General features: G+C 45.2%; 1 protein-coding gene across 1 annotated transcript in view; it reads left to right on the top strand.

Moving 5' to 3' along the window:
* LOC147433915 (5'-methylthioadenosine nucleosidase-like) overlaps positions 1-11941 on the top strand; it is a 67598-nt gene extending 55657 nt beyond the window's left edge. The window contains exons 5-8 of the mRNA XM_086490538.1: positions 5976-6050; positions 6131-6205; positions 6280-6372; positions 11347-11941. Coding sequence (XP_086346664.1) covers positions 5976-6050; positions 6131-6205; positions 6280-6372; positions 11347-11544 — 441 coding nt within the window. The 3' untranslated portion in view covers positions 11545-11941. The remainder of the gene's footprint in view (positions 1-5975; positions 6051-6130; positions 6206-6279; positions 6373-11346) is intronic.
* The last annotated feature ends 1412 nt before the right edge of the window (positions 11942-13353 follow it).

Here is a 13353-nt window from a genome sequence, read left to right as displayed (position 1 = left end):
TAGAGGGACAGGTGGGCCCCAGTTTAAGCGTCAGAGGGGCCGGCTGCATCAGGAGCTTCAACGATGCCTTGTGGGAGGAGAGATTGACCTTCTTATGCTACAGGAGCATCATCTGTGGGAGAGCTGCATTAAACGTTGTGGTCAGCTTTTGCGTGGACGATATGAGACTTTTTGGTCAGGTGCATTTGGATCTGGTGGCATCCAGGGAGGGGTATGCATGACTATTGCGGACTCTTGGTAGCATGCCATTGTGGACAGAGGGATTATTGTGCCTGACAGGGCTCAGTGGATCGCTATGCAGGTTCAAGGGTGCCTCTTGGGTTTCCTGAACATCTATGCGCCCAATGTGGCGAGTGCACGAGCAGAGTTCTGTCTCACGTTGTAAAGTCTCTGCCGCAGGCAGAGCAATGGTGCATTGGTGGTGACTTCAACATGTTGGAGGACCCCTCTGACAGGATTGGAGGTAGCCACACTACAATGCATGGAGTTGATTTGGCAGCTTGGGAGAGGTTATGTATGACTGCGGGTTTTAGATGTGTTGCAACATTCTAGCTTTGTGAGGCCCCCAGACAGGCCTTCTCTCGTTCAAACCGCAGAGTGGGAGGAGTGAATCTATCTCGGATAGATGGCTTCTACACTAGTGACCACTTCTGTGGCTTGGGTGGGACAGTTTGGGACTTCTTTTTCGGACCATGCACCAATGATCCTCACAGTGACAGATAGACAAAGGAGGGGGAGCACGATGCTAAGCATCCCTGAGAGGGTCTTGATGGACTCTGCGCTCAGAGAGCGAGTGGTGGCTCTTTGGACAGAGGGCTTAGACATGTAGGACTCTCCTGCTAATAGAGTGGCCTCTGGACTTGCTCGGTTTAGTCGGCTATTTCTCCAGGAGTCTAGACTCTACGGCCCGCCTGGCTGCAGCAAGAGAGGAGGAGCGGCGTCTCCGACGAGGAGTTGCTTGCAGAGGATGCAGGAGCAGCATCCAGACAGTTCCTGGTTGGAGGAGCAATTGCAGCAGGCTCGCCAGGAGCTTGCCAACAGAGAGGAGAGGTGCCATGAGTTTGCTTTTCATCAACAGGCATCGCAGTGGACCCAGGTGGGTGACAGAGTGACAGGGGCTTTCTTTGAGACAATGGGGCCTTGACATACACATGCGAGGGTCAGACAATTGAAGAGGCCTGACGGGTCAGTTGCTTCAGAGCCAGAGGACATGCGTGCAGTTGCTACTGACTTTTACCGTGACCTGCTGTCAGCAGAGCCTCAGTCAGAGCGTCAAGATGCATGCAGAAAGCAGGTGTGGGCACAGATGCCTTGGCTTGTGACTGAGGAGATGCACCAGAGGCTTGAGCTGCCTCTTCAGTTAGAGGAGCTCCACGCAGCCTTTAGAGCACTTCCTCGTGGTAGTTGTCCAGGTGAGGATGGTTTTACTCCCAACTTTTTCTTGGAGTACTGGAACTTGCTTGACCCTGATTTCTGTAGTGCTTTTCAGTACATCCTACACACAGGAGAGATGCCTGATAGCATGAGTGAGGGCCTGATTTACCTCATTCCCAAGGAGGGTGGCTCCTTGGATGAGATTCGACAGTGGCGGCCCATCACCATCCTCAACTCAGCCTACAAAAGTCTTTCCAAGGCTCTGAGTGTGAGGGTTCAGTCACTTCCAGAGAGCATTATACATGGGCGAGAGAGGTTTTGTCAAGGAGCGTAGTATCCTTGACAACATCTTTACTTTTTGGGAGGTATCTGCCCTTGCGCGCCTTTGTGGTGAGGATCTGGTGATACTTCTTCTCGATTTTGAGAAGGCCTACGATAGAGTTGACTGGGACTTTTTGGAGGGCACTCTACGCAGGATGGGCTTCTCAGATGCTTGGATCAGAGGTGTGTCAGCTCTTTACAGACGGACACACAGTTAGGTACTTTTGTCAGGTGGTAGAGGTGATCGTTTCATGCTCACACGTTCGGTCAGACAGGGCTGCCCTCTTGCCCCCTTCCTCTTTCTATTCTATGCTGAGGCGATGAGCAGGTTTTTGGTTTCACAGCAAGTTGGTCTACGTGGCTTAGCACTCCCTATTCGGGGAGATGAGCTACTGGATGCTGAGTTTGCAGACGACTCAGCCTTGTACTTGGATGGCCAGGAGGCCAACCTTCACAGGTGTGAGCAGGCTCTTGAGACCTTTTGTTGTGCATCAGGCGTAGTGATCAACTAGAGAAAGACAGTCGGTTGGTAGTGCTCCAATGCCTAATTGGCTACGAGGTGAGGGTTTCAGATGGATTCCCCCAAGCCCCACAGGTGGCAGAGTGTTGTTTTCAGAGGATCTGAGTTGTGGGCATCTGTTGGAGGACTTGTGTCATAGATCCTAACCCAGCAGCTCTTGAGATTGGCCATTGGAGGCTGTGAGCTTGGGAGAGTTGTCCACTGGCACGAGTGTAGTGGGATCTTGGAGAGTGGTTTTGGAGGGACCCTTTCTCCTCATCCGACGATCCAGGTGTCCCTTTCTTTCAATACACTGCTCGACTGGGACGTCACATACTAGCAGCACAGAGAGAGGCTCGTCCTGCTGCAACACCTCATTGGCAGGAGGAGTGTCTCATAGCTGAGTTCTTGTCAGCTTTTTGGGCGAGGTTGTGGGACTCCAGACAGCCGAGGCGAGTCACTTTGTTCCAGTGGCTAGTTGCACATTGAGCTACACCAGTTGGGAGCCGGCTTGTACATAGCGGTCTCTCGGCAGCATCCGCAACTTGTGACCATCTTGTGGAGAGTCAGCGTCATTGTCTTTGGGACTGTCCTTCGGCACAGCAGGTTTGGCCTCGTGTCCTTCGACTGATGCCAGCTCTTTCCACAGCATGGCAGTACACTTGGGGGGCAACTGCTTGGTCCACTCTTGGCCCAGCACTTCAGTTTGAGCTATCCTCCACCAACAGGATGATAGTGATGCAGGGGGGTCGACCTACACTCCAGCCTGCTACAGAGCTTACTCCTCAAGAGTGATGGAGTGAGAGAGAGGAGTGTTGGGAGCTCATATGCGGCTTGACACTCCGGTTCATCCGGCGGGCCCGTTGCTTCCGCATCTTTGAGGCTCGCCCTGTACCACCAGCAGAGACAATTCGAGATCGTTGGCTAGAGCTGATCCATACTCTCAGAGGACAGTTTGAGAGACTCCATGGTAGCTCCACCGCATGCGGGAGCGTAGAGAGGCTTTCCTTCGACTCAGGCGCCCTGGGCCTTTCTTCACCATGGTCTAGGGTGTGGGCATGGGGGTGTGGGTTTTTTGAGAGAGAGAGAGAGAGAGAGAGAGAGAGAGAGAGAGAGAGAGAGAGAGAGAGAGAGAGAGAGGGAGGGAGAGATGAAATGAAATGAAATGTTATATTAACGTCTTCAAAAGGCCAAAATGACCTATGAGACCAATTTGTTACAAAATGGTGAATCTAATGCCATGTCTGGGTACAAAAGAACTAGATACTACTACTAGAATCCATCCTCATCTGCACTCTGGATATCGAGAGGATATGGCTCGAATCCTCCTGTTGTAGTCTCCATCGATGGATGGAGAGAGAGAGAGAGAGAGAGAGAGAGAGAGAGAGAGAGAGAGAGAGAGAGAGAGAGAAATTGAAATGTTATATTAACGTCTTCAAAAGGCCAAAGTGACCTATGAGACCAGAAAGTTACAATGTGGTGGATCTGATACAAAATCAGAGTCAGAGTAACAACGAGAGAGAGAGAGAGAGAGAGAGAGAGAGATGAAATGAAATTAAATGTTATATTAACGTCTTCAAAAGGCCAAAATGACCTATGAGACTAAAGTGTTACAAAATTGTGAATCTGATACCATGTCTGGGTACAAAAAGACTAGAACAAAAATACTACTACTACTAGAATCCATCCTCATCTGCACTCTGGATGTCGAGAGTATGGCTCGAATTCTCTACTGTAGTCTCCGTCGATGCTGTGTAGCCCCTCTCCTCAATCGTGGCCATGTGGATCTCTGTAGCTCCAGTGCTCGGTCGATGAGAGTGCCGGTAGTGGTCGAATGAGTGGGGGCCGAGCTCTGCACAAATGAAATGAAATGATATATTAACGTCTACAAAAGGCCAAAATGACCTATGAGACCAACTGATTACAATGATGAGTTTAGTACCAAGTCTGGGTACAAACAAAGAAAACTACAAACTAAGAACTGAGATAGGAGTGCTACCAACTCCTATGGGTGGCTGGTAGGCTGAGCAATGGTATCATGCCACAAAGGTACAAAGTGGGGATAAGTGTCACCATGATACAATATAGCAGTAGCATGAAGCCTATCCTGATCGACACTCTGGCTGTCGTGCTAGAATCCTGTGGATCCTCTGCCGCAATCTCCGCCGATGCTGCGTGGCTCCCCTCCTAAAGTCGTGGTCGTCTCGATCTCCCCAACTCTATAGCACGGCCAATGAGAGTACCGCTGGTGTGTGTATGGGTGGGAACCGAGCTTTGTGATGGTGGTGTCCCCTCTGCCTCTGTGGTACTCAGATTGAAGAAATCTGAGATGCGTCTCTGGGGCTGTCTCTGTCTTTGCCCTCTCAATAGAGAGTCTCTATGTCTCTGTATCTCAAGTAGAAATAATCCGAGACATCTCTGATCCTGATATCTCATGACTCTATCTAACAAGTCAAAACCATCTCTCAATAAACAATGAAAGCGTCCCCGTATCTCATAGTATCCCCGTATCTCATAGTAGACTGTGCAGTGACATATGTAGTGAAACTCTGTCTCTGGCTCTGCATGGCATAACTGACATATCCTATTGTTTGCTGGTATGCCTCTGAATCTACCTGCCTCAATCCCAAGCTGGTGTGAAGATGTGCGAATCTGGCCTATGGCACATCGTAACCCATGAGATAGATGTGTGTCCATGTAGTTGGACCGTGTGACAAATCCGTCTGTCGTGAGTTGGAGAAGATGCTCTCTATAGAAAGCCCTCTTCGTACCCAACCCCTGTGATGGCTCTATCCATGTGCTCCTGCTATCAAGCTGGATAAGATCCTGCCGAATGAGTCTAGTAGTCTCCATCCGTGAAGAGCCAAAGATGGTGCATCAAGAAAATACTGGAAAGGGGGCAGCCTGTCCATGCTGAAACCATGCCTCTGAAACCATGAGCTCATCTGTGCATACCAACATGATGTATCTCCCTGTAATGCCAGCTGTCTGGATGACTCAAGAGCAAGCCTAGCATACCTGTCCCTGGTGGTGTCCCATAAGCTGTGTACAAATGATACTGATCTGGTGAGTGCCTCAACCTCCATAGGTGGGGCAGCCAGCTCCGCTCGTATGATGTCATGTGGAACTGAGGCCTTGGCTCTAATCAGCCTAGAAATCATAGATATCAAGGGTCTCTCCATATTACTCCATCCAGCACTGTCAACAGACGGTCCCCAAACCTGAACCCCGTAGTGCATAACTGAAGCGACCAAAGTGTCGAAAAGTCAGAGCTTTGTTCGAGGTTCTTGGAACTGAACCAGAGAGAGAGAGAGAGAGAGAGAGAGAGAGAGAGAGAGAGAGATGAAATGAAATGAAATGTTATGTCTTCAAAAGGCCAAAATGACCTATGAGACCAAACTGTTACAAAAATGTGAATCTGATACCATGTCTGGGTACAAAAAGACTAGAACAAAAATACTACTACTACTAGAATCCATCCTCATATGCACTCTGGATGTCGAGAGAGTATAATCCTTTGTTGTAGTCTCCGTCGATGCTGTGTAGCCCCTCTCCTCAATCTGGCTGTCTGGATTTCCGTAGCTCCAATGCTCGGTCGATGAGAGTGCCGGTATCTATATATATATATATATATATATATATATATATATATATATATATATATAGAGAGAGAGAGAGAGAGAGAGAGAGAGAGAGAGAGTTTGTATAAAAAGCAGCTAGAACTTTTGTGTCTGCAATTTTTTTTCAAAATTCTCTGCTCTTGAGATTTTTGATCTAACAGGGTAAAGGTGCAAAAGTAGCAGATGCTTATATAGCAACCAAGGCAGCTAATCATGACCGGCGTATACCCATCCCGGTAGGCCTTGAAGGGACTATAATATGCACTTCTAGAATGTTGTGTGTTTGAACTACATTCTAAATTAATGCATTTTGCAGATTTTCGATGAGTACGGCATTGGTGAAAACACAACTATATCAACTCCAAATCTTGTACAAACTTTACAATTGAAGGTGACATATGACTCTTTGCAGTTTGTAGACATGTTTTCTTGTCATCCAAGTGTTTAACTCAAGTGTCTCTACAGGAAGGGAAGTTGTCGACCGGCAACTCGTTAGACATGACACCTCAGGATGAACAAATAATCAAATCTAATGATGCGACTATTAAGGACATGGAGGTATGCTACATTAGCTATCTGGAGATTGGTCTCAAGTGTTTTGATTTTTTACTCGACTGTCTACTAAGCCAAAGTCAGCCTGTGAGACTTAATAATGTACATGTGTATGTCTCCTGGATATCCAGAAAAAAAGGGGACAAAAGTGCTGAAAATATGAAACAAAGGAGACTGAGGTGGAGTATGTCTGGGTGATGTATACATGTGTACTAGAGATGAAAGGGATGGAGCTCTAACTCTAATGATGTGAAGCTATTTACTCAGGGAAGTCCAACCATGATATGCAAAAGTTTAAAGACCAGCTAGCTCCAGATACCAAACTGAGGGTGCAGGATGTCATGCATTTCTCCACAGCATAGCAGCAGGGATCTCCCTTTGGTGTACTCTTCGGGCCTGATACGGAGCGTCTGCGGGCTCAAACATTCTCTGTTTGTTATAGTGTGACCCCCATCTGAGTGACTGTGACAAAAAAATCCAGAGCGAGGCATCTCTGTAGCTTCTCTACCCATTTGGAAACACACTCTCAACCTCGCAAACTATTAACAAAACATTCTCTTCAAACTGCCTCCAGAACACAACTCACGCAAGGCCAGGGGAATTAGAGACTCGCCCACCCACAAGCTCTGTGAGGATGAATTGCCTCAAGGCGTGGGATTACAACACCCGCCAACCATGCCTAACATGAGACAACTGACCCCACAAACATATAGATGCACACTTTCCACATCGCATCTCTACCACAATCTTTGAACCACTTTCCAATACTAGTCTCTTATCCTCCCTTTCTTTCATACACAAGAAACAACATGTTCGTAGTTCTTGGGTTCCTTCTCGTAGATCAGCCCCATCTACGACATTTATGGGCTGAAAACAGAGAAAAACAGCAACTTATCGTGACTTGCATTGGAAGCACTCTCCGTAGGCACTTCATCGTGACGGAACTTGCCTACTTGGTCATGGCGTCATCCCTTACACTCATGGGCATCACCAGCCGGCGTCTTTGTGGCTGAATCTGCAGTAGAATGTGCTTGCATCTAGCGCTGGCTTTTTCTTCTATCTTAGAGAAGGAGAGAGTTTGCTTTTATAGCTCCTAGCAGCCGGTGGGAATAGAGGGGGTCTCGCCTGCAGGATAGAGAGGAAGAGGAGCACCAAAGAGAGGGATCGCTTTGTTCGTGTTGGGTTAAAGGCCTAAATAACCCCTTTTGTACATTTTTATACTTTGTCCAGGTTCAAATAGACACATTTTTGAAAGGTCACTTATAATAAAAGTGGGAAAACCCAAAACTCACTTATTGAGTTTTCCCCAAAAACGTGAGCTTTCTCTCTCTCCCTCTTCGTTCTGCTAGCTCTTCCCTTCTGCAGCACAGTGCCTCCACTTCAAGCCTCAAGGCATGCACATCTTCGCGTGCTCTATCACTTGCACACACCGCCGCGCGCTCATCAACTAGTATTAGAGCCCAATTAGGGTTTGCTCCCAAACCTGCAAACGCTGATTTTCAGCCAAGGAGGTCAACTTTCACACGAGATTTTGCAATTTCATCGCCAAAGGACTCGTCCCCGGACACTAGAGAGCTCCCGGCAAGTCAAATTGACCTAAAACAGGTTGAAATTAGGTCAAAACCAGCAAATTACAGGTTATGACAGCAAAATACAGGTTTTGCAAATGATGTATTAAGGTGTGGGAACACGTTTGCTAAGTCCCCGCTACCCGAAAACACTGAAATTGCCGAAAAATAGGTCTTAAAACAGGTGTTTTCAGCAAATTTCAGATTTACACAGGTTTTTGCGAGTGTTTTTATGATGCGACTACATTGGGGGAAGTGCAAATTGAAGCAATCTATACACGTTTGACAAAGTTTGGCTACGTATGACCATTTGTGCCTCAATTTCACACAATTTGATGCTACAAATTGAGGCTTTTGCTCTTACATGCTTCTAAAGGCTGTGCATTAGCCTTATGTATGTTCTGTGAGATTAAAGACAACTAAAATTGTTGTTTTTGAGCACAAATTCGCTCGCTGAAATTTCCTGCCCATAAATTTCAGAAATTGTTTTTTGTGCCTAAATCGACCTATTTTGCCCCAAATTGCTTCTGTGACCATTTGGAGTTGTAGTGCAATCCTCAATGAGGCTATACTCTGGTTTTTGTGCATTTTGCCCAAAAATTCAGCGTATTAGCCCTCTTATTCGTACAACTATGGCCTCATCTTCTTCGGATGTGAAGAATCTCTTCGAGATTAGGAGGTTCGATGGAACAGGTTTCGATCTTTGGAAAGACAAGATCCAGGGAATCCTATTTCTTAAGGATTGTGAAGGGGCACTTGAATAGGTAAAGCCACAGAATATGACGGATGAAGCATGGGTTAACCTGAACAGGAAGGTTGTTACATACATTAAAATGGCCGTGATCGATGAGACAGTCATTGATATGAAAGGTCTCACAAGTGCTTTTGATGTATGGGAGAAGTTAAAGGGAATGTATGAGAATACGCCGCCTGTCAACCAAGTGCATTTGATGCGAAAACTTGTTGGCATGCAACTAGATGAGTCCAAGAGCGCTGCAGAGCACTTGTCGTTGTTCGCAGGTACTTTGTCGCAGTTACACTAGGATCTGATTCAGCTCTACCAAGAGCACATGGATACAGCCGACACAGGAGTTGGGCACAAAGATAGCCTTCTATAAAGAGCATCTTCTTCAACTTACGAAGGACGGTTTTGTGACTAGGCCTGCATACATGGATACGCACTTATCTCATGGGATACGATGCGCTATTGGGCAGATACGCACATACTCACATCAGCTCCAGATCGAGACTAGCCGATTTCGAGGGGTACCAGGAGGGACAAGGATATGTCACCTATGTAACTTAGCAGAGCTGCACTACACATGTCATTGCCTAGTGTACTATGAGATACGCGGCCGCTTCCACTGTGTGTTCAGAGAAGGTTTCGGAGCATTTTCTAGGGTCATGAGATTCGAGGATCAGAGATGTCTCGGATTGTTCCTGCTAGAGCTGCGCAAACTTATGGAGAGCTTGCTGAGGACATCAGGGAAAGACAGTCTCAGAGACGAATCACAGATTTCTTTACACCAGCCAGGGGAGAGCCAGAGGAGTCATCACAGCAAATCTCAAAGCCCACCCACACTAGAGGTATGTTGCTTGACCGAGCCACTGAGCTAGGAAGATCCAGAGGCCCGCGACCTCGTGGGTTCTCCCACCATCGACGAAGGCTGCAGCAGAAGATACAGATCACTCTAGCTCGACATGCAAGACGCCCAACCAGAGTACTGACCATGGAGGAGGTTGATGAGATTCGACAATGACCGATAAGAGATTTTGTTTGAACCCACCAACCCCCCCTCCCCTATATCTCGTCTCAATTCCAGATCAGCTTCAGATTCAATTCCTTTTTTTCCTTAGTGTTTTAATGTTAGTTCTTTGTAATTTCCGTCCTCGGACATGATATCAGATTCACCAATTATAACTTTTTGGTCTCATAGGTCATTTTGGCCTTTCGTAGACGTTAATATAACATTTCATCTCTCTCTCTCTCTCTCTCTCTCTCTCTCTCTCTCTCTCTCTCTCTCTCTCTCTCTCTCTCTCTCTCTCTCCTTGGTTCTCTACGCTTCCGCATCGTCGACTTTGACACCTATGACGCATCAAAGATGTCCGTTCCTAGATGGTCGAATTCTTCTTCCCGATGCTCCCTGTCACCCATTCGATGTGACGCATCAGAAGTATCCGTTCTTGGCGGCCTTACAAATATTGCCGTCCACAATGCTCTCATCATTACTCTTAATGATGCACTAGAAATATTTGTACTCGGATGGCTCTAGTGAGGAAAACCCTCTCACTTATTATTTCAATAATTCGTTTGGAATTATTTTCCCTTCAGATTTAGCAACAGAGAGATAGCACGAGGCTTTCATACAACTGCGGCACCAAGGTCCTTTCTTCACGGTTGGCGAGGGAGGGTATCCACTGAATTTCGCAATTTAGACGTATATTTATTATTTGAGCATGGGAGGGTCTCCCTTTTTCTCTTGTACAAATTAACCCTCTTGTTAGGGGAGATGTAGCCCATTGAGCATTTCAGAAAATTAATAGAAGGATCTTTTCCACGCCCAAAAGAAAACAATCATCAACAAGTGTCAAAATTATACTTTGAACCACCAGGTGAGTCCACCTCCGTAGGACATGAAAGATTAGCATGAACTAACTCCAAAATACGGGAGGCACAAAAAGTGGCCTCCTATGGAAATGTCCCTGTGTTGTTTTCCTTGTTCACATGAAGAGCAAACATGATGAGGCTTGCAAAGCTTGGGAAAGACAATAACCATATCCGTGGAAATAAGATGTTGCAAAGTAGCAATTTGGACATGACCAAAGCAAGACTCCCATGGAATATTCTCATCATCTGTGATAAGTGCTCTAGAATTTGGAGAACAATAGATGCAAATGTATAAATTTCTGAGGTCGACTCATGGTTGTAGCAGCAACTCCACTCTCTACATCCACAGAAAATACCGTTACTTACTGCTCCAGGGGATAACATCTAAACTGCAGATATCCGGATGGTCTCTCAACTCACAAGTACTGGCACGATGGTGGGTTAAAATAGGAAGATGGAAGTTGGTGAGGCAGAGGGTGTCGGTTGAGGAGTAGGGATTGCGCTTAGATGTTTGCTTCTTCCCTGTTTGGATCAATCATCCAGGTTTCAGTCCAATTAAGTTTCTCCTTTACAAGAAGGGATCCTCTGCAATTGGAATTGAAGCTGTTCATTGTTCTTCCTGAAGTTGTAATACTCGGTGTTTGTAACAAATGTGCTATTTATGTTTCATGGTTCCATTTCATACTTATCCATATGGCATGCTTGTAATCATTTGCAGATAGGCCTTTAAGCCAGCTTTACACATAACTGCGTATTTAATCTTTGGTTTTCGAAGTCTAAAGCTGTGTACTGTTGTTTGATCAGGGTGCTGCAGTGCTTTATGTGGCACACCTTCTGTCTACTCCAGTGATCTTATTGAAGGTGATCACAGACATTGTGGATGGAGATAAACCCACTGCCGAAGAGTTTTTAGAGAATCTATCGAACGCATCCCTTGTGCTGCTGCAGACATCTCTTCAAATGCTCGACTTCATTAAAGGGAAAAGCTTAGCAGAGTTGTAGATATATTTGAAACATTAAGGTCTCTTTGTGCACGCACCCATCTGACATGATAGTTTTCTTTGGGGTGCTGAGCTCTTAATTCCATGGTTTACTACACAATTGCTAGACGGTCAGTCTAGAGTACATTGTAAGTATTGACCTTGAGCAACTAGCCCAGGTGATAATTTTTTAGCCTCAATTTTATCTGGCTTAATATAAGGCAAAGCTGCTGTTATTTTCTCAGCTGGCTGCCCATCAGCAGTCAGCAGATGACTTGATTTTGTAAACATGAGGGTGATTGGAGGCCCTACATATTGACAAATTGGACAAATTTGACATTAAAGGACATGATTTTTCAAAGAGTTCCACCTTCAGAAACGTGGTGTAATTATGAAAAGAACTCTGAAGTATATAGCCATCGGGTACATGTCATTGAGACACTTGTGTTGCCAAGCTTTTATCTTACCTTGATGATTTGATCTTCCTGTCAAGGTTGATTTTATCTTACCTTGAGCTCAATGCCCATAACATGATACAACCACACATGATACATTATTTATATGTTTGTATGGATATATGGCATACATTTACATGTCTCCATATATAGATACATACATATATCATCAAGGAGGCATCCAAAGTGATACAATTGTTTTCGAGTCTATGTACCATACGAGATGTGCCATCTCACATAGTGACAAGAACCTATGTTTGCATGTGTCTACCATCTTTCTGGTCTGAATTTCCAGGCAGAAGCTCAAAAACACGTGTTCCAGCTTCATACATCAAAAGTAGCATTGGATGTGAATGCAAAGTTTTCCAGTCTGATTTCTGCCATAGTAACATGGAATTGATCTGTCGAGTGCCATCTACATGACAACTGTGATTCTGGGGTAGAATCACCAGACTTCTTTGTGACAATGTGCTTGACCCCTCTATTAAGTGCACTTTTAGAGAGGAAATTTGGTTTTTTAAGTGTTTGAAGTAGCTTCACATTCTGTCCCGTTTTGATTATTTGATTTTGGAAGGTGAGTGATTGGCATTGCCAATTCATGATAATGTGAAGGGACTCATAGTTTTCTCAACAGACATTGCAATGGAATCCACGAAGCGTTTTCAATTAAAATCTGTTTTTCACTAGTGATATGTGCTTAGTAAGATGTTGTCCAGAATCTCCAGGGTTGCCTAGGAAGATAGTGTGCAGAATCTAGTATCTATCTTTACTAAAACACATTAAAAGAAGGTGAAGAACAATATTGAATACATAGTTACGAACGTTCCCGAGGATTTTGAGGGGATTGTTCAATTTTGCTATGCTTTGTTTAAATCTTGATTTCTTTTGTATTTTGTACATTTTCGTATACATCTTGATTGCATGCAACTTTACTGTGCTTAGTGTTTATCCTTTTCTAAGTGCTTAATATTAAAAATTCTCATTTTTTCACATAATAGTATAATACATACAAAAAAAAGAATTCGTACCACCTACTTGCTTGTTCCCTGAATGGTCCATTACTCTTTTGAGTGATTGAAATTGCAAGTAGGCCTATGATTGCCTTGGGTTTTAACTCCTTGGGTCCATTACTCTTTTGAGTGATTGAAAAATTGCAAGTAGGCCTATGATTGCCTTGGGTTTAACTCCTTGGATCCATTACTCTTTTGAGTGATTGAAATTGCAAGTAGGCCTATGGTTGCCTTGGGTTTATTTCTGCTTGACTTAACAACTGATTTTCCTTCCTATGTCCTCTTATCTCTCACCATCTCAAGCATATTAGGTTTCTCCGTCTCTATTTTCAATCTATCTCTACTTTTTCACCAAGTCCACTCTTT

The sequence above is a fragment of the Adiantum capillus-veneris genome, chromosome 19, assembly GCF_014529385.1.
Source record: "Adiantum capillus-veneris isolate H3 chromosome 19, ASM1452938v2, whole genome shotgun sequence".
NCBI classification, from domain to species: Eukaryota; Viridiplantae; Streptophyta; class Polypodiopsida; order Polypodiales; family Pteridaceae; genus Adiantum; species Adiantum capillus-veneris.
Note: the sequence above shows the minus strand (reverse complement) of the source record. Positions and strands in the feature narration are given on the sequence as shown.